Below are 22205 nucleotides of genomic sequence, written 5' to 3' on the forward strand. Positions count from 1 at the left end.
ATAATGTACACTTGGTAACATTACTTGTATCTAGGGTTCAAATTTTGAAATGTAGCTAATTTGCTATGCTAAATCTTGTAATGCCGGCCTATAAAATTATTGAAAAATTTATCATAATATCATATTTTTACAACAAAATTAATAATATATTTTTTTTTGGGTCAGTAACTATGAACAAATTGCAACTGTATTGAAGTAATAATACTGTAATTATCTTTTTGTTTCAGCACGCATATTTGCGCGCATTGTTGTATGTCATTTTTTATAAAAGTATTTGTTTACCTTGATTACGTAAGTGCGTATATCAATGTTTTTATCTTAATGAAAAGTGAAAACAACAGAATTTTTCTAGAATTATTATTAAGTTCTTGAGAAAAATATACGTGAGTATATTTAGTGAGTTGACATTTTCTTGCATTATCTATACAAATAAATAAAATTGGAGTGTCTGTTTGTAATATTAAAATAACCGCTTTTAACTAAATTCATATGTATGTACATTCATATATACACGGTAAATATGTATAGGTACCAATAATATTTTTTTTTTATAATTTTTGTCTGTCTGTCTGTTTGTTTCGGCTAATCTCTGATTTGGCTAGACCGATTTTGAGGGGATTTTCACTGGAAGATAGCTGATGTACTAAGGAGTCACTTAGGCTACTTTTATTTAGATTTTTTAATTTTATAATTCTGTGATTTGAACAATAATTATTTCGTTAAATTCCACGCGGACGGAGTAGCGGGAATAGCTAATATTAATCATAAAAAAGTTGTTTAGATGAAATTGGAGAAAACGAATTCAACCAGCTACCTAGATCTACTTATTAATTCCCTTCCTTATACATTTTTATATAACCCCTATTACTAGCAAACACAGTTGCAAAATTCATCGAAATCTTGCAAGATAGGTTTATATTTATGCCTTTAAGTTTCGGATTAGCTTTAATTAACTAGCAAGATCAAGGAGTCCACAGCTTCAGATTTTTTAGATTAGTTATCATTGTACCTACTCTCATCTCTCAGTTAACTTATGAGTAATACTCGTAGTTGATAGGCTCCGTTACTTTCTTTCAAAATATATATAAATAAAACGACAACATTACCAAATCTTTTGGCGAAAGTGTAAATACACTAAACATAAATGTATTTTGCATACAAAAAATGTTAATACGAAATGTTTCTTTACTCACCATTTCTTTGACATTGTTGACATTTCTTCCGGATATAATAGCTATGTAAACGTCAGACATGTTGGAGAGGCGTTGCAGGGTGTTCTTTGTCTCTAGGGGTAAGGTCGCAAGGTCTGGATGTGGTGCGATCGGAGCCAGGGTGCCGTCGTAGTCCAGCAGCAGAGCGAGCTTCTGGGTGTAACCGATGTATCTGGAAATTCGTTCAGAAAACTTTATTAACCATACTTTGTTTCGTCTGTCTTCTTTTCTGAAACTGTTTAAACGTCTTAATAAACTAATGAGATATAGTGCACTTAAAAGAATTAAGCATTAAGTCAAATAAAACTTTTTGTTCTACTATTTGGCTGTTTAATTAATTATACTAAGTACATAGTATATTGAAAAGAAAATAAGTTGTAGAAAATAAATTTAAAAAAGTGTGTTTTAAGACCACACGACTGAAGTAAAAGTTCTGCACAATAGGCCTGCTCTGTGTCTTAGATATACGAAACTTAACTGGCTATGAGAGAAAGAGAGAAAAAAAATGTGTGCTCGCACCTTACTCTCTTGCTTCGTTCGCATTCACCAGCTGACTACCCAAATCAAGCGGGCGTAAAGAATTTTTACTTCAAAAATATTAAAGTCATAATAATGCCGATTTTATCCAATAACGGAACTCACTTTGATAAATATTCATCGAAGTCATCCATAGTGACGGGCTGCATGGACGTCGCTCCGATATCATCAGTCTCTTCCTCCAACGAATCCATGGCTTTCAGGAATGCCTTCATCCAACTGTCAACGTCGTTCACTTGTTCTCGCCGCCTCAGGTGATTCATGCGAACTGTCCTCTCGTCTTCTGGCATTATTAACGCTCTGGAAGACGAAAAACAGAAATCATTAACAGAATCTTAAGATCATAAGACACGTTTCAAGTAAAGATAAATTTTTATTGTTAAAAAATTTGTTAAAAGCTTTACATACCTATGAATAACTTCCGCTGCGTCGTCTAATTCATAAGGATTACAAATCAGTGCTTCGTGCATCATCTCACCGGCACCAGCGAAGGGAGATAGTATTAATACTCCAGGAGGCTTGTTGATTTGACAGGCAACAAACTCCTTTGCAACTAGATTCATACCATCCCGTAATGGTGTAACCAACGCTACTGCAGCGTCACGGTAGAAGGCTGCCAGCTCATCTTGACCGACGCAGCCATATATATACCTGATAAGAATGATTACTAACAAACAATTCGCCGTAAAAAAAAAAAAAAAAACTAAATGTATATTAATCTATCACACCTGATTGGAGACCAGTTAGGTGTTGTAAATCTTCCATTAATTCTACCAACCAATTGATCCATTTCCTCCTTTAAATCTTGGTATTCCTTCACATCTGTTCTTGAGGGTACTGCTATTTGTAATAATACCACTTTCTCAATATGTTCAGGATGTTTTTGTAAAAGCCTCTCGAAAGCCTTTAATCTTTGAACTAAACCTTTAGTGTAATCTAGTCTATCGACTCCGAGGATCACTTTTTGACTTGTCGAAAGTACAGCTTTTGCTTTCTGAGCTAAAGATACGAATCTATCGAATGGTACACCGATTGGTAAAGGCCGTACACAAATTGTGCGACCGCCGAGCTCAACTAGAAGGTTCTTTCTGTCTACACGGCAACCCAAATTTCTTTGACAACAATCAATGAAATTCAAGCAGTAGTCTGTTATATGGAAACCCACCATATCACAACCTGTCAACATTAAAAAAAAGTTAATATTTACATAATGAAAGAGAAACTGGGTGTAAATTAACTGTGTAAGATTACTTACCAAGAATACCTTGTAAAACTTCGTCTGCCCATGGGAATAATCGGAAAATATCCCACGGAGGGAACGGGATGTGCAGGAAAAATGCAAGTTTACATTTTAATTCATCCTCCTCTGCTCTCTGTCTGATCCAAGTAGCCGCTAACATGAGATGATAATCGTGCACCCATACAATTGGTGGGGAATTGCCATTCTTCTCCTTATTTTGCTTAAGGAGTTTCAGTGCATGTACCGTTTTTTCAGCGAATTCTTTGTTGATCTTGATGTAGGCTTTCCAGTGATCGGCGATAAATGTAGCGCGGTCCGGCATTGAATGAAACAGTGGCCAGAAAGTTCCATTACAACATCCATTGTAGTAGCTATCAAATAATTTTGGTTCCGAGTGAATTGCCACGATCTGCAACAGCAAAAAATTATAACAATTATGACCGCCAAAAAAACTCAATCTTTATTAAGCAAAAGTCACTCTTCATTAATTTAAATATATACTATGACGAATTCTCTATTAATCGTAACAGCTATTAAATTGAACTCTCATTCAATAGGTTAATACACTTTAATTACAAAGTAGTTGGTAAAAATTTCGATCATAACAATTTATAGAAATGTTTACTCACAAAATGAATACATGATGCGTAGTTGTTTGTTTTTATCGCATTGTTCATTGTGACAAGTTGAATAGGTATGTAATTATAATCTATCAAATAAATCATAAAGTAATAAAATAACAGTTAATTATCGCTACATGTAACGAACCGACTCGATAAGTGTGTTTTATAGTAATAGTAAATACTAAGTTAATTTAGGTTATAGGTAACCACTTGAATTTAATAACTATATAATAAATGCATGAAGTAGATTTTAAAGATAACATATTAAACTTAGTTTATTAAATAACTTATTTCGATATTTTTTTCATTATATTTATTTTATTTAGAATTAGGTATATATATTTTTGTTATTTAGTACAAAAAATATTAACAAAATTGTATAATACGCATTTGTTAGCTTGCGGAACAGCAAGAAACTAAATGAAAACAAACAATGTTAACACTTATTTAATAAAAAGGTACTTTTATACTAATCTACCTTAAGTAGGTATTTTAACAGATTGTTATGCAGGTGCGGTACGACAATACGAAGCCACGACGAACAGACAGGGAGGAGGGCAATAAAAAGAGGGACTTTACGTAGAATAATTTATATTCTAGTGAGGTGAATACAAAATCGCGCATACGACCACTCTGGTGTAATGGTGCGTGTGCCGTGTCTGCGGCGCCTAAACACCGACAATCGCAGGTTCGATTCCCGCTCGGAGTGGATATTTGTATTTATACAAATATTTATTTTCGATCTGGTTGTTAGTCTCCTACATGGGGAAAGAGGATTTTCTGAGAGCAAGCACTTAAAATACAGTAAGGACACTCAATGAAGAGGGTGCGCATACTAAGTGCTAATAATAAAAAAAAGAACTAGTGTACTAGATATACATTTCCCAATTTGAGAATTGGTAGCCAGGAAGGTATATTCTTAGGTCTAACTTTGATAACGTAACGTAACTGAAGTCAGCGCCATCTAGTGACAAGTATGTTACTTAACAATCTCATTTTAATAAGGTTTGTTACAGTACTCATTATTCTACTATTGTAATAAATATGCAGTAAAGAATGTTGAAAAGAATATTAAAGTGATTAATTGTTTATATTATCTAATATTATATCATACCTTCATATGGTATGCGTTAGAAGGTCATGCAAGCTGCAGTAATACATTTTGTGCAAATATACGACTACGACAAGGTAGCTAAATAGCTATTTAAATAAATATTATCTGATAATGGGAAGTATCTTCCATTCCAGTAGTATCTTCCATTGTTTTCTTTAATTATAGTAATATTTATATAGCATGGAAAATAACGATAAAGCGAAAAATTTCTGTTTTTTGTAAGTATTGATACAGAGATACGGCGACAGTGTTTTAGTCACCGTCTCTAAAAATAATGAATGATTTTGATTCGCAAAATTTTTTCCATATTTGATTATGTACTTAAATAATAACGTTTTCTGACAAAAGAGTTACATTTAATTTGTTTAAAACCGACTTTTTAAACTTAACTTCAAAAAAAGGAAGAAATTCCTAATTCGAGTGTATTTTTTTAAGTGTTACCTCATACATTTTTATTCGGTGGAACGATTTAAGTGATCCTTTTTTTAATTGAAAGGTGGCGTTTGTCATATTTTCCGATTGAAATTTAATCGATATCTGATCTACATACTTTTTGAATTATTTCTAATAATTACATGACTATTTTTTCGTCTATCTACGTTGTATTTCTGGTCGTTGTAATTGAAGTCGTTTTTTTTTTATTGCACACAAACACAATTATTTCTATTTTCTTTATTGCTATATTTCTCAGTATTATTTAGACAAAATGTGAAAATAAATTAAGTTGGTTATTTTATTAGTTATTTTACTTCTAAACTTTATTAGACAACTAGGTCAACCAGTCAGTCAGTCAGGTCAAACAGTCGTGCAAGGGTTTAAAAAAGATTTACATATTATGTATAAAAAATTAAAGACGGTAGAAAAACGAATTAAATCACATACCGAATAGGTCAGTCAAGTAATACGCAAGCAGTTTTACCACGGGTAAAAAAACCCCCTCCAACCCCTTGTCAGCGAAAGTCAGCATAACCCTACCACTACCCTATGTTTACGTAAACGTAGGTAAATATATTTTTATCTATTCAGAAATAATAAATAAATATTCTTTACGTAACCACCATCGAGATCCCCGACACCAATGTCATCAAATATAAGCAAAACAAAGAATTCCAACCCGGCATCGATGTTTACGTAATACTTGTATGAATGACCAAAACAAACTTGCACGCACACGTACTTTCTAAGGATTTCTTTCTTTTCTATTTTTTCTTAATGTTTCAAAAGTATTAAAATCTAATGTAACACAAACAATTATTATTTTCACATTTTATACAAAACGATTTAGTTTAAAGTTACTTTTCATTATCAGTTGCTATAGTGTAACACTATATTATACAAATTACTTAATAATTGTATTTGTTTCGTTTTATCTTTAAAAATAATTAATTGACTAATAATAAGGACGTAACTAAATCGGTCAAAGACCTTGACAAATGAGCTTTACAAATAACGAAGATTTTAAAAACAAACAGAATTTTTCGCTTTACAACGTCTTTGCTATATAATTTATTAATTTAATTATATTAATATATATTTCCCAAATTTAATTTTATTGTTTATTTTTTTTTAGCGTTCATTTGTATAACTGAATTCAGAATATTTTACGATGATTCAAGAAGACCGCCCTGTCTGTTTCTTTACGTACGTATGTAGGTATTATGTCAATTAATAAACTAGATCGCATTATCCAAGCAAATATATGATGAATATCCTCCTACATACATAATTATAGAAGAAGTGCTTCTAATACAATGCTGCATGAATATAGTATAGAAGGATGGCTTGTAGCGCATGCTGCATCATAGATGGTCAGCAGATATTTTCCCCAGGGAGTTCCAAGAGTAAATATCTACTACCAAGAAATGATTAAGTGTTTTTGATAAACTTTTTTCAAAGCTCTTGTCCTCACCAAAGCATTGTGGGGAGACTTACAAGAACATACTCCCAAACTATAAATTCGTGCTAATACAAGTATTTGTTTACAGCGGGAATTGAACTCACGACCTTCATCGTTAATGGGATTTTGGTCATCAGAACACCAAAACAGTCGTTAATTGTCAAACGTCTTGTTTAATTTCAAGGCTTAAATCTAAGTACATTTTACCAAAATGAGTCACTGATTAACCTTAGTGACCTAATGAAGAACTCGCCATGTTCGTTCTAATTACCTATATATTTGTCCAAACTGGAAATTTATTAACCTTTAATTAGGCGTGCGGGGTCTCCGCGAACCCTGTTGATCTTTAATTGTTGATTTTTTTTAGCTATTTACTCTAGAAACCTAAAATTTTTGCTAGCTTCCTAGCTCGTTAGCTCTACCTCAGTGACGCCTGTGTAGCGTTAGTGGTTACATATACACATGGTGTACTATATAATAATAGCTATTGGGGTTTTAATGACCCTGCGCGACTATTTATGTAGTTAAAATTTAGTTTGGTATTGTATTTTATGGTTTCTGGCATGTTTTTATATTTATTTTATAAATTTTGATAGAGTAAACCGTTATATTCTCATAAAATTAGAAATAGAGCGTTAATTTAAAATTTTCATATATCTGTTCGAGGTCATCCATAAAATACTTTTGCAAGCGAGGGGGACTTTTGTTTAGGATTATTAGATATAACATAGGAGGATGGGGTGTCGAAGAAAATGTGACGTTCGCACTACATTATTTTTTAAAAAAAATTCATAACTTGACGGTTCTTAAAGATTTTGATGATGATAAAATATCATTTATAGGAGGGGGTTACTTTTTTTTCGCAGGAAAACTTCTTTGGCTGCGTTGTGTTCATTTTGTTAGGGGAAAATCTTATGCGTTCGCGTCATCGTTCGCGTCGCGTCATGCGTTTTTTGTTTATTTACAATTTACAGTTTAAAGAGAACATATCATATCATATCGTCATAGTTGATTATAAATTTGATCAAATTCTAAAGTACGTATAGAGTATATGTATATTATATATCAAATACATCGGTCCATAGCTTAAGCTAGAGCACCGACACGGTCAGTCGGAGATGCAGGATCGATCCCCGCTGAAACGGTCGATTTTTGATATAATATTAAAAAATGTTTAATGATAAATGATTATTAATTTTGTACTTCCGAATTATTATTATTATTATTTTTTGTAATATTGTCAATTAACATTCAAGATCATTCAGGTCTGAGAATCGGACAACATCTATTTTTCATACCCATAATTTAATAAAGGGGGATTAAGAGATTAATATCATATACGGCAAAATAAAGTTTGCGGGGTCAGATAGTTGCATTCTATAATTATAATATTTAATAAGTAAATAAAGAGCAATCGAAGTTGATTACATAAAATTTTCATTTACTGCATTATTTTGGGGTAGCTGGGAACCCCCGCGCGACCACCAACGTAAGTTTTTTTATTTCGTTATTTTTTAGTAATAAGTCGGCAACAATAAATTACTATTTAAAATTTTATCAACTAAATATTATTCAACTTTTAAATCATTTGCTGAATGCATTCTCACATTGAAAAGATCCAGGAAAAGAACAATTTTTAATTCAATTTACAAGAAAGCTTTTTGTGAGCTATTATTCTAAAACCAACATTTTTTAAATAAATCCTCTATTACCATTATTATCCTACCGTCTTTAGAAAAAATTAATTGAGCAAGTTAAATTGTTTACATAAGGAAATTCTTACGTTACACGATATTTTCTGATTGACATGATGGAAATTTCCGATTGGAGATTTGGTAGGGCTGTCAAATCGTAAAAGAATTTATTATGAAGTGAAGAAATTGTAAGCAAATTTACTAAAAAATCCCTTTATTTTAGAGCGTTTTTCTTATATTGTCATATTGGCCTTGTCTAGGTAATCGCTACGTCAATAAATCAAACTACGTTATACTTCAGTAATAAAAGGCTTAGTTTAGATACCTATAGATACACATTATCGTACCCGTTACTTTAGAATATCATAAAATAAATGGATATGTATTAATGGTGTAAAATTCTTAGTCTTAAATTTAATTTAAAAACAAGCATAGAGCAAAAGCAAATTTTGGATAAATATTTCACGTGTAATTGCGCCAAAACTATCAATTTTTACTCCAAATCCATCTCTCATTATCACCCATTTGAACGATGCCGATGGTACGATACAAAATCAAAAATCAAAATTAAAAATAACCTTATTCAGATAGGTTCCAAAAGCACTTTCGAATCGTCATTTTAGTAATTAAAATTTCAGGTGTTTATTATTTTTGTAAAATTAAAAAGCTACCAAAGATCCGGAATGTAGATCCTACAGAGAAGAATCAGCAAGAAACTCCGCAGTTACTCTTTTGAAAATAAACTGTGTTTTAGCACAAAATTAGTAATATCTTGCATGAAATACAGCGACACTAAGTCCACACATCTTTATCAACTATGTAATCCTGCACCGAATAATACGCTTTATCTATTAATCTCTTTTTTTAATAAAAACTTTAAATTTATGTTGAGATAATTCCAAAATTGTTTGTGGGATTTTATTATACACGTGCATCCTATAACTTAGAAAGGAGACGTTTACTTTGCGCAGTCGGAAACATGGAGTTACAATTTTGTTATTCCTTCTCGTGTTTACACTACGATTATTACTATTTATTTCAAAACTAATGGCGAATGATGGGGAGCTGAGTCTACCATTCAAGGATGACAAATGGGAATCCCACTGGAGTTTTGACTCCAAATTTATTCCTAAGAAAACTGTAGTGAGAAAAGATATTTAGAAAATCCTTTCGATTCATCGTAACAAAGGGAAATAATTTTTTGCTTCAATCATTTTTATTTAAACGGAAAATGTAGCCAGTATTTTTACAATCAATAAATGTGAACATTTTATACGGTAATTTTGTTAACAATTGGAGAGGAATTGCTTTTTCAATAAAATACCTGACATTTTTAAATAATTACGTACCTATTCTATGAAGTATCATTCTAATATATCTATAATTTTTATAAATATTCACCCTATTAGAACGCAGTCCAGCGGTTGGTGTATTGTCATTGGGATCCGATTCGGGGATCTTCTCATTAGGGTCGTCCAAATGTATGCCAGGCCATCCAACCCAAATTCCATTACCTCGTATCACCACTGGCGCTACTGCAGTAACGAGACCACCGGCACTGTAAACAAAATAATGGATAATTTAGAAAAAAAACCGTAGTGTTATAACTAACTTAATTTAAAAAAATTATCGAGACTGCGGTTATCATTAGACGTTGAATTTAGAAAAAAAATAAAAATCAACTAAAAGAAAAATCTTCCACTTAGTATTCTTCCCAAACAAAAAAAGGTATTTGCCATAAGGAGTATAGTATTAGTTGAAAGGTTGTGAGTACCAAGTAATTTACAATGACTCATTTTTTAAAATTCATCTCCGAATCGGTGGTAGAAAAAAGCGTAGGTCATCTGAACAATTGTGTCTCAAGTACACATAGTGGCTAATACGTTGTGGAGTAGCGTGAAGAGTTGATAAAATTGGAGCTTATCCAATTCTTTTAAGATGTTTAGAGGAAAATAAGAAAAAAGAAACATGTTTGTTCGGTACATCACGTAATTCGCAGATAGTTTCTTCACATAAAGGTTAATAGTAAATACAATTAAATAGAAAAAAACTAAGTTAAAAAATTGACCAGGAAATAACAATAATATAGAAAAAAAAAGAAAAAAAAACCAATAGCATTAAAGTTTACAAGCTGTTACGTTTACGACACATTAACATTTCTGATTGTTAGAAAAAAGCAGCCACTCGAAAATCGGCGAAGTACTATTTTTTCTGTACATCAGAATTTTGGACTTAAGTATGAAAATAATTATTGGAGGAAGTCAGACCTGACTTAGGGCAGTGGTGTATTTTAAAATTCTCTGCCACCCCATATATTAAGGGAAAAGAGTACAAACAGCGTATGTACATGCAAATTACACTTACAACCACTTTATAAATTAGTTTAGCGCTAGCTATGTAGCGGTATCATTAAAAAGTTTTCACTTTATAACGACGCACTAGAACTTTTTTTTTTTTTTCATTTATTTACTACAATCATCCTTTAAAAAAGGAAGGAGGGTCAAATGCGACTGGATTTTTATTTGTATTAATTCATAACTTTTTACTGGATGTCTCTACTGATTTAGATGATTTTTCGAATTAGAATTCTGCTGCTTGTCGACCCATTTAAATTTGGGATCTGACGAGTAGTTTTTTAATTATTCCTTATACGCTTCGGCCTGTAATATCCCACTACTGGGCATAGACCCTTATCCCCATGTAGGGAAAGGATCAGAGCTTAATCCACCATGCTGCTCCAATGCGGGTTGGTGGATATATTCCTTACTATGAGTAACGATCGCTATTAGGGGTACATGATAACAACCGGGACCGACGGCTTAACGTGCTCTCCGAGGCACGGTACGGAGACCCACAAGGACTGCACAAATACCCAGTCCACGGCAAACACCTGTATGGCCAATACAAATGTTTGTCACGTGCGGGGATCGAACCCGCAACCGCCAGCGCAACAGGTACAATCCATGGCTGTGACCGTTGCGCCAACGCGGCGTCGATATTCCTTATAACACCTATTTAATTGACCTCGATGTTGATGATGTTCTCATTTGTTACTACTAGTCGATGTAAACTAAAAAGTCGTTTTTTTTTTGTTCGATAACAAACACAATTATTCAATTACCGACACTTTAGTGATGGTATATAAAAAAGAAAAAAAAAAACACGTGTTAAGCACGAATCGTCTTCAACAGAAACTACTTTGTACTCATGTTTTTTTTTTTTTTTATAATTATGTTTGCTCACAAACTAAAAAAACCGACTTCAATTTACATTGACAAGTAATATAACTTACAAACGTTAAGTGAAGTAATAAAGAAAATCTAAACGAGGTGGATTCGTATCGAACTATACTCAGAACATCCTTAATTTCGTTTCGTTTAATTCGTTAATGACTGTCGTCCTCGTCGTTGATAAAAATCTGTCGTCACCGGCATCCCGACAAAATGATATACTGAATAATTGTTTGCAGGCAAACGAAGAAAAACCGACTTCAATTATATCGACAAGTAATACAAAGTAGGTAGACGAAAAAATAGTCAAGTAAATACGCATTATTGATGAAATTTAAATGTGACCACATTATAAACATCGGCTTTCGATTAAATTAAAAGTCATCAAAATCGGTACACCCAGTAAAAAGTTATGCGAATTTTCGAGAGTTTCCCTCGATTTCTCGATGATCCCATCATCAGATCCTGGTTTCCTTAGCATAGTACTAAACTAGGGATATCTCCTTTCCAACAAAAAAAAGAATGATCAAAATCGATTCATATACGACGGAGTTATCCCCGAACATAGATTAAATATATATATATACGGTCGAATTGAGTAACCTCCTCCTTTTTTTTAAGTCGGTTAAAAAATAGTAATTACAGCGATGTTTATAATTACGTGTTGCTACAATATCACTTGAATCTTTGTTAGTCTTTAAAAATCTTATGGATATTATAATGAGTTATTGTTGAAATATGACATAGACAATTTAATGTTATAGATCTCTTGCTTCTTTTAGTAAATTTAGTACTTAAATTGTATAGGATACGATTTTAAAATGTAAGGACACTGACGCACATCTGCCTACTAAATAAAAATAATATTAAAAAAAAAACAGGAAATGTAGAGTATTAAAATAAGTTTTCTAAATATGATCAAAACTAGGAGTCTGACTCAAGTCATTTACAGAATGATAATAATCGGAGCTAAAGAAATAACGTTTCTATATTCCTTCCGTCACTTATTTTTTTCGTAATTAAGCGGAAAAACACTTTCATATAAATTTTAAAACTATTATGAATATGAAAATACAATAAAAAAAATCTTTTTGTTTTATAGTACGTAGGCTCTTTCTAAATAGGATTATTTAATTACCACCTAATCTTATACGCAGGTTAGAATGGATTCACAATGTAAATACTAACTGCTGGGAAATGAAGTTATACAGTAGAGAGGAAATTTTTCCTCGAGGCTATTTATTTATTTACAAGTAATCGAATTTATACCTAAATTTATCTAACTGGCATAACCATATCTGTTGGATAATAAGGCAAGCTCGCAGTGCTTAGTCTACATATACCTTATAGCCTAGGTATATATCGTAATTACATAGTATAAAACAAAGTCGCTTCCTGCTATCCGTATGCTTATATCTATAAAACTACGTAACGGATTTTGATGCGGTTTTCTTTAGCAGACATAGCGTAATAGTGATTCCAGAGGAAGATTTATATGTATAATACATGCATAATATAGTAGAGGAACATTGATAGTTTTTGCAACCGTGCGAAGCCGGTGCGAGTCGCTAGTACTTCTACATTGGTAATATACATATATTTTAAGAAATACGATTAAAAGAAAGATGGTAATACTTATACCGTACAAGTTTTATTAGACAATAGATTTTACTACCTGTTTAGGTAGTTAAACAAAAACACTGTCAGCATTGTCTATTTAACTGGGCAACTGGTTAGATTAGATTCGTTGTAGTTGTAATTAAATTATTATGATTCATTCAACTAATGAGGGAATTCATAAAGAAAATCTAGCCCAATTTCTAATCTATTAATAGGTACATAGTTTATTTCTTCTTGCCGTGTGGCTCGGCCGAGTAGAATAGCACAAGCCCCTTTCTTCCCGTGGGAGTCGTAAAAGGCGACCGAGGGATAAACCTGGCTCAAAATCCTCAGGGTCCTGGAGAAGGAAAACTTCATTTGAAACCCGGAATGGGGTCTCCTCAAGCATTTGTGGCATAGCTTTAAAATGCGAAAGACTCCTGCAGCCGAACTGGTTCCACACGTGTCCAGCTCAACTCGTCGTTCGAGTTGAGATCGAGAGGGTGGCGCAGAGCTTAGGCAACTCTGTGTGTTCCTGAAGTGTCCTAGGCGACACAGTGTCTGTCTGACACTGTCCAAATCGTCTGCAATAGACGGACTAAGGCCAAAAGTAGTAGTTTATTTCTGTCACAAATCATATACATCACGAGTGTATATCATCTATGTCATTGCAATGCAACATTGTAATTAACATTAGATTAAACGAATACAGTCAATCGGGGTACATAACAGATCATTACTATATTTTTTTAGCTAACTTTGACAATGTTAAATATGAGACACAAGAGTTAATTTAATACGTGGTCTCAGGTTGGTTTTCATACTCTCAAGTTATTCAACGTCTATAAAAATCATAAAAACTGGCAATTTTGTTGTGTGTGAAAGTTATAACCCCTATATGGGTAACTTTGACACAGATGAGATTTTAAGATAGACATATTAAAGGTTGTATTATGTTTTTACATACCTTGATACTTAGTGGCAAAATTTTTGAGTTATCGTAAAAGTTTGCCACTGAAAAAAATACAAAAAATTGTGCGCGGAACTTTTAGCCAAAGTTTTTGACATTGACTTCGTTTGACAGCTTCTTTTTTTTTAAAGAGTTCACTTACGAAGATTTTTAAGTAAACAAATTTTATAAATTTAATTTTACGCACTAAATGTGGACCACGTCAAAAATAAAAGATAATTTTGCGATTCGATTGTCAAAGTTACCCTTGTCAATCAAAGTTACCCCGAGTGTCCGTGAAAACAAAACGAGTATGCTTTAGACCACACAACTGAAGTACTAAGAAACTTCTTTAGCTCCTACAGTAATATACGAAATGTAACTCTCTCTTTACTCTGTCTTCACTAACTTATATCTTCTTCTCAACTTCCGTTCGCCTCGCTCTCGTCACGCATTCACTAGCTTACTCCCCAAGTCAAGCGTCCGTAAAGAAGTTTTACTTCAAAAATGAGTGTCCTTTAGACCACATGACTGAAGTAAAACTTCTTAAGCAATAAGCTTGCACAGTATTGTGTCTTAGATATACGAAACGTAACTGGGTATGAAAGAAAGAGAGAAAGGATATGTGTGTTCGCAACTCACTCTCTTGCTCCATTCACCTCGCCCAATCACACTTTTTGTAACGCTATCGTCACGCATTCACCAGCTCAAGTCAAGCGAGCGTAAAGAAGTTTTACTTCAAAAATAATTCGTCCGGAACATTCCAAAAGCGTCCATAGGTTATAAACATTCGGTCGGAATCTTCTAGATCAGGGACTGATAAATGTCACGTAAGCGGTAAATGATACGCGATAGCCAGGTACGCAGACAATTAAGAAGCTTACGTACCTGATCGATAGAATTAGAAATTAGGCTAGATTTTCTTTATTTTACATTTATATAATAAAAATGGATTACAAGAGAATAAACTGGAATTGTCGTATAAATTAACAAATGTTTATCATGATAAATGTTAGATAATATGTACCTAATCACGATAAAACTTGTTTAGATGACGAAGAATAATAATTGTTTGCTCGTAGACGAAAGAAAAAACTATTTCAATTTCATCGAAAAGTAATAGGTACAACGTAAGTTGAAGAAAACATTGTCGAGTAAATACGCGTTATATAATACCTATTACTCAAAAAGTAGTCATCAGATGACGAACAAATTTAAATGGGACTAGGTATAAAACAAGCATAAGCTTTCGATTGAAACAAGAATCATCAGATACAACTCAAAAAGTACTCGTTAGATCCAATTAAATTTAAATGGGACCACACGATACGCACGGTGCTGTGTGGCTACGGCACTAAAGAATTTGGCCACCCCCTCTCTTCCCGTGGGTGTCGTAAGAGGCGACTAAGGGATAACAAGGTTCCACAACCACCTTGGAACTTAAGAAGCCGACCGATGGCGGGATAACCATCCAACTGCTGGCTTTGAAATACACAGGCCGAAGACGGGCAGCAGCGTCTTCGGTGCGACAAAGCCAGTACTGCGGTCACCAACCCGCCTGCCCAGCGTGGTGACTATGGGCAAAACACATGAGTTCACGTTATTTTTGGCGTAAACTTGTGGAGGCCTATGTCCAGCAGTGGACTGTATAGGCTGTAATGATGACACGATACGCACTACCTTTCGATAAAATAATTATCGAGGTTTAATATATTTAAGAAACTTGTTGGGAACTATGTCACTTGACATTCTTTTGTGATTTTAAACAAACAACAGCTAATGAATCCTCGTTAATTAAAAATGGAACTGTTATGGTTTTTGAAGACAGATATGATCATTTGATACAAATACATTTATTATAAAAACAACACGGACAGGTATCATACCTATAAAATGAGTAAAACATAAAAAATCAAAATTAAGATAACAAAAAAACAAAGGTATTCATTCAATTGGGGTCAAAAGTACGTAAGTACTTTCGAGTAGTCATTTTAAAAATTAAAATTATATTATTTAAAAAAAAATACCTATTAGTTAATGTTAAGTTACCACTGATTCAGAATGTATCTAGATTAAGCAGAGAAGAACTGGCAAAAAACTCCGCAGTTATTCTTAGAAAAAAAAAACTGTCAATTATTATAAACTAGGTATATGACCCGGTGAACTTCGTATCACCTATATAATTATGTTTGTGAAAAATATGGACAAAACACTTTCTGAACGCACCTATAAATATTTAATAACAACCTGACAATTTTTGTTGATAAAAGACAACAAGTGTTTCATAGCTAAGAACATTTTGTATTGGAAAATTAAATTGCCGTTTTGACTGTTCTCTGTTATTTATTATTTATTTTTCTCATTAAACCTTCCCTGAACTTCCACAAATATTTTGATATCAAAATTAGCCAAATCGGTCCAGCCATTCTCGAGTTTTAACGAGACAAATAAACAGCAATTGATTTTCTTATATATAGATACATTTAGTTTTGTCTTTTTTAAAATAATTTTTAACCTTTTGACCGCCACGCCTCAAAACCATTCCCGTGCCCTGTACGCCAAGGCATAAAATAAACAAAAATACCTACGAAAAAAATAGTGCTGCCAAGAGTCGTTATCGAGTACCACACAGTGACTTGTTTTCGTTGGTTTTTATGCAATAAATTACTACTTATATAATCTAGGAAGGTTTATTTTTTAATATTTTTCTTGTGTTATCTTGCACTCGTTATATATACTTACAACAACATAAATAAAAAACAAACATTACAAAAATAATCGTAGTAAAGCACAGCACTCTTTTCTATCGCCATGACGTCATTGTCACGACTAGACGACTACGGCGCAGCTGACCTACGGTTATGAAACTCTCTTTAGAGACGTGCTGTGTCGCACGCAAAGAAGCCGCAGGCTATATATCGATTTCGAATCAAATCGATATATACATGAAAAGTAATTTAGAAAAAAATTAACCGAATTCAAATTTGTAATTTTTTAACCGACTTCAAAAAAGGAGGAGGTTACTCAATTCGACCGATTCGATATATATTATATTTTTTTTTTATTTATGTTCGGGGATAACTGTCGTTTATGAAACGATTTTGATAATTCTTTTTTTGTTGGAAAGGAGATAACCCCGGTATAGTACCATGCTAAGGAAACCAGAATTTTATAATGAGATCTCGAAAATCTGCATAACTTTTACTGGGTGCACCGATTTTGATGATTTTTAATTTAATCGAAAGCCGATGCTTATCATGTAGTCACATTTAAATTTCATCCAAACCCGATTACAAGTTTTTGATTGATCTTTGATAATGCGTATTTACTTGACTATTTTATCGTCTACCTACGTTGTATTACTTGTCGATATAATTGAAGTTAGTTTTTTCGTTTGTCTGCAAACACAATTATTATCTTATTAGATAATAGTTTATTATTTAAGGTTCATTAGAACAGTATTCCACTGTGCCCCGTTCCATTGTGCCCCATAAGGCCAACGTTTTAAACGAGTTTTATAAAAACTTAGGTTATTTTTTGAACTTTCCACACAATTGTCTCAAATGATTAAAATTAATGAAAAAAATATCATTTACCTATTCTTTAAACTTTTTTACTAAAAAGAAAGTACTTTGAAAAGAAATCTCAACTTTTGAACAAGAATAATTGTGTTTGCTCGAATACAACGTAGATCGACGAAAAAATAGTCAAGTAACTACGCGTTATCAAAGATTACTCAAAAAGTAGATATCAGATCTCAATGAAATTTATATGTGACCACATGATAAACATAAGCTTTCAATAAAATTAAAAATTATCAAAATCGGTACACCCAGTAAAAAGTTATTACGGATTTTCAAGTCCCTACGCGCTGTAATTGGTCGAAGCGTTACCACACGAATTAGTTTAGAATTCAAATTTTTATCGACACTGTTCCATAGTGCCCCGTGTTCCATTGTTCCCCAACTCAGTAGTTGATCCGATGAAGCAAATTAATATAATCGGTGCGGTCGATGCCAGCCTTAGTTTAAAAGAAATATTTACATGCGTTAAATATTTTTTTGCTTAGGTAGCAAATAGTACTAAAACAGTACTGAGTAAGTAGCAATATTTCAAATCAAATATTTCACGACACACGACACGACATGGGTCTTAGAAAAAAAAGCTTTTATGAGAGTGGGGGTTAGAGATGATATTGATGCTGCCAGATGATATTGAGAATGAGAAAGAAAATCGTAATTTCGCTCATAACCTTAGATAAAAAAAAATTAAAAAGATATATTTTTTTTATTGTATATTATTAAAATCATCGACGCCTTTCAAAATGCGACGATGTTCTAAGGTATCGCTCGTCTTGCACTTCACTAGTTTTCTTGCTATTCGCTTATGACGTCATCAGCGTGTCGTCTATACTTGACAACGGCGTGTAGAGAACGGATTAATGACTACGCACTAGAGATGCGCTAGATTTGAGATATCAGATTTATTATGGCGATTTGATTGATTTTAGTTGATTTGATTTTTTATTCATTTGCTATTTATGTGTTAGCTGATGATAGTTTTATGTTTTTTACCTTTTGTTTTATTCAAATATTAAATTATTTATAGAAAATATAACACGTTTGAGTTGAATTTTGAATAGCTAATTGCAAAAATGACTTGTAATTATGATTTTTTTAAAGTGCATTAAAGAATATATAAATCATCTATACCATTTTGACTAGCCCGTTGGCGCAGTTTGTAGTGACTACAGGTCAGCGGTGCTTTCTGCTCCGGAGGTTATGGGTTTGATTCCCACCCCGAGTCTGGGTATAATATATTTTTATTTATATTTATATGTATGCTTATCAAAAAAAAAAATAGCTATACCAGTCAGCTGTTACCTATAACACAAGCATTAAGTTGCTTACTTTAGGAACAGATGACCGTGTGTGTATGTTGTAAATATTTATTTATTTATTATTTATTTATACCTCTTGCGTCACATCCCTAGCGGTCAACTATAGACGACTTCGGCGTTCTGGACATATCATTTATGTGGAATAAAATTGCATGTTTTTATTTCAATGTTTCTCAGTACGTGTAGCTTTAAAAGACTTGTTTTTTATACTCAAATGTTGCGGGGATATTCTATTTTCATAAATGTTGAATTAAAATACTAGAAATATTTTTTTAATAATTTTATTTAATATTTTTGTGGTCCGGGTTTTTTGTCACCTATAGACGTCGCTGGCGCACAGGACTCGCGAGCCCTTGTCAAGTATAGATGACTACGGCGGTCAAAAGGTTAATTATAGGGTCGGTCTGTGATTTTAAAAGAGCTGTGTTTTTCATTTACATGTAAACATGTATAGTGTAACGTTATACGTACATTATTTGTGCTGCTAAATTAAAATATGCTTAAATTTAATATTTTAAATACGTGAAATGATTTTTCTTTAAAAAAAAACATTAGTTTATTATAATTAAATGAAATCAAAATCTACAGTAATTTATGATACACTATTTTATCATAAATTATTTTTTTTTTTCTACAAAAAAAATAATAAATTCATCATCCGGCATTTATATATTCGCGCGGGCAACATTTTATCTTTTTTTCAAAAATTCAAATGAATCTTTTGTCTCTGCTTATAAAAACGGCAGTACTGGTCGCCGCCGCGTCATTCATTTTTGGAAATTTGTCTCAAGAAATAGTTAACGCACATCACCTGTTTTATTACGGTCCCTTAATACGGTGGCTAATATATATTTAAGCATCGTAACCATATTTTATAAAATTGTGTGATCCTTGCTTAGCGTTGTCTCGATTTAACAAATATTATAGTGTCAGTGTTTATCGCCCCAAACTGGGTAAGTGGTATATTTATATAGCAGGCAATTTATGTAGTTGATGCAAGTAATCATGCCTATTGTAAAATGTAATATTAGTATTCAGTAGCATAAATCTCATTTGAATTATTTTCTTACATTTCACCATCTTTCAAGTCTACCCTCAATTTTAATATTTTTTATTATAATTGTATATTTAAATATAAGTTAACCTACTTTTAAAAAAATAATTATCTCCGCTTCTGGCTTTATGATTCCACGGCACTACTGCTACAATTTAGGTGCTTTCTTTTGTAACGCAGTGCCGTGGATGTTTGCAAATTGTGCTGGAACGCTTATTTTTATATTTTGATGGCGCGTTCCAGGGTTCGACGATTGGGTCACCGATTTCGACGTTTGGCTCACCAATTACGACGTTCAAACCAATTTCGACGTTTCCACCTAACCCCGACGACGAGAGTGCACTCCGCCGGGTCTTGAACTACCCGTTCCTGCCGCCCCCGGTCGAAAGCGGAATCCTGCCACGCGACTCCCGGGAATATCACCTGCACGGCGAACCAGGAGAGTACCTGAGCCGAACTGCATTTGGAGCTTGTGTGAATTGGGTGCTCGACCCCGCCCATATACGTACAATTTTTTATTTTCTACCTCACCGGGTTAATTAATTTAATAAATTTTTTTAGTTCATGGTACCCTGGTTTTATTTACATCTCTAATAGACCAGGGGAACCGTGACAATAGGATACTAAAGACAAACAAAGGATTTTAGCAGCTTAATAGATTTTTATGGGACTTTCACTAGAAGATAGGGGACGTTTTGGAGCAACATAATAATAGGCTACTTTTTATCCCGGTATTCCTGTGAAATCAGGATTTGGCGAGAAAAGCCGTGTTTACCGCACCCGAGTAGGTACCTACATACCGCCCAGATAGATATAAAATAAAGAAACATTTTTTATTAAATACCAATTACGAAGGCTTTTTTCTTCAAATTAATCCTGTTAAAATCGCAGGGACAACTAGTTATTAATATAATCTTGAAATAAATAATATTTTTTAGCAATTTTTTCTTTCATATTAAAACGTTGAAAGTTATTTTCTGTCAATTTTAAAACCGTTTCCTACAAATTCCAATTGTGTTATATATGCGAATACCATATCTTATAAAGAAGCCGTTTACTTTCTGCAGTCGGAATCCTAAGAGTCACAATTTTGTCATTCATCATTCATAATTTATGACTTATTCGAAGTAGGTAGATTCAGTAATTTGGATTTCCTTCCCTTCAATCCTTTAAACAAGTTCTCAATGGACAAGTACTTCCCGAGTACTAAACAAATAGCAATGTCAAGGATACGGTAACTTGATGGTAACAATACGTACTTGTGATTTAGGGTGACCTTTGACTTTTGCGTTTAAATATGATAGGTAACGTGACCGTTTTGTTTTTTGGCTCAAAATGGGACACCGTTTTTTTTTCTCGTTAATCATTAGGTTTGTTCATTTATTTGCCTATTGTATTACGGCTTGTAGAGGTGGCTGTTTATATCTTAAAACATTTACGCTGAAAGTTTAACACCTATTGCAATCGACATAAGGGTCAGTTCCAGGTCAACACATGTATCATCTGATGTCACCGTGTATATACGAAACATAACACAGAGAAATAAAACACACTATTACTTACGCTTACACTTCATTGAATTTTATTTAGAAAAGATAAATGTTACAAATTAATGCACTTATGGACTCCTGAAACCAGAGACACTTAAGCGCATTGTCGACATTATACTCTTCCCTAACCAGGAGCTAACAACAGGAACGAAAGACTACTTGAGAACAGTGTTATTTATCTGTAATGTTCTAGAAGGTTGAGAGTCGGGCTGCTCCAGATTTTGAGCAAAAGATTTTCTACTGTGTCCTACCTGAATCATATGCGCGGTTCGGTTGAAAAAATATTCGAGCCATTTCGAAAAATGAGACATTTTGCGTTCCGGGGCAATCTTTGAGGATACCGGGACATGAGACTGAATAATTGTGTTTGCTCGCAAACGAAAAAAAACCGACTTCAATTACATCGACGAGTAATACAACGTAGATCGACGAAAAAATAGTCAAGTAATTACGCGTTATCAAAGATTACACAAAGAGTAGTTATCAGATCTCAATAAAATTTATATGTGACCACATGACAAACATCAGCTTTCGATTAAATTAAAAATTATTAAAATCGGTACACCCAGTAAAAAGTTATTGCGGATTTTCGAGAGTTTCCCTCGAT

At 33.1% G+C, this 22205-nt stretch overlaps 1 protein-coding gene across 1 annotated transcript in view; it reads right to left on the reverse strand.

Annotated features, from left to right (window-relative positions):
• Nucleotides 1–22205, reverse strand: part of LOC123655880 (alpha,alpha-trehalose-phosphate synthase [UDP-forming]) — a 34437-nt gene that overhangs the window by 7283 nt on the left and 4949 nt on the right. The window contains exons 2-7 of the mRNA XM_045591626.1: nucleotides 9718–9874; nucleotides 3004–3397; nucleotides 2477–2924; nucleotides 2157–2399; nucleotides 1854–2048; nucleotides 1194–1383 (exon numbers count right to left, since the gene is read on the reverse strand). Coding sequence (XP_045447582.1) covers nucleotides 1194–1383; nucleotides 1854–2048; nucleotides 2157–2399; nucleotides 2477–2924; nucleotides 3004–3397; nucleotides 9718–9874 — 1627 coding nt within the window. The remainder of the gene's footprint in view (nucleotides 1–1193; nucleotides 1384–1853; nucleotides 2049–2156; nucleotides 2400–2476; nucleotides 2925–3003; nucleotides 3398–9717; nucleotides 9875–22205) is intronic.

The sequence above is a fragment of the Melitaea cinxia genome, chromosome 8 (assembly GCF_905220565.1).
Source record: "Melitaea cinxia chromosome 8, ilMelCinx1.1, whole genome shotgun sequence".
Lineage (NCBI taxonomy): Eukaryota > Metazoa > Arthropoda > Insecta > Lepidoptera > Nymphalidae > Melitaea > Melitaea cinxia.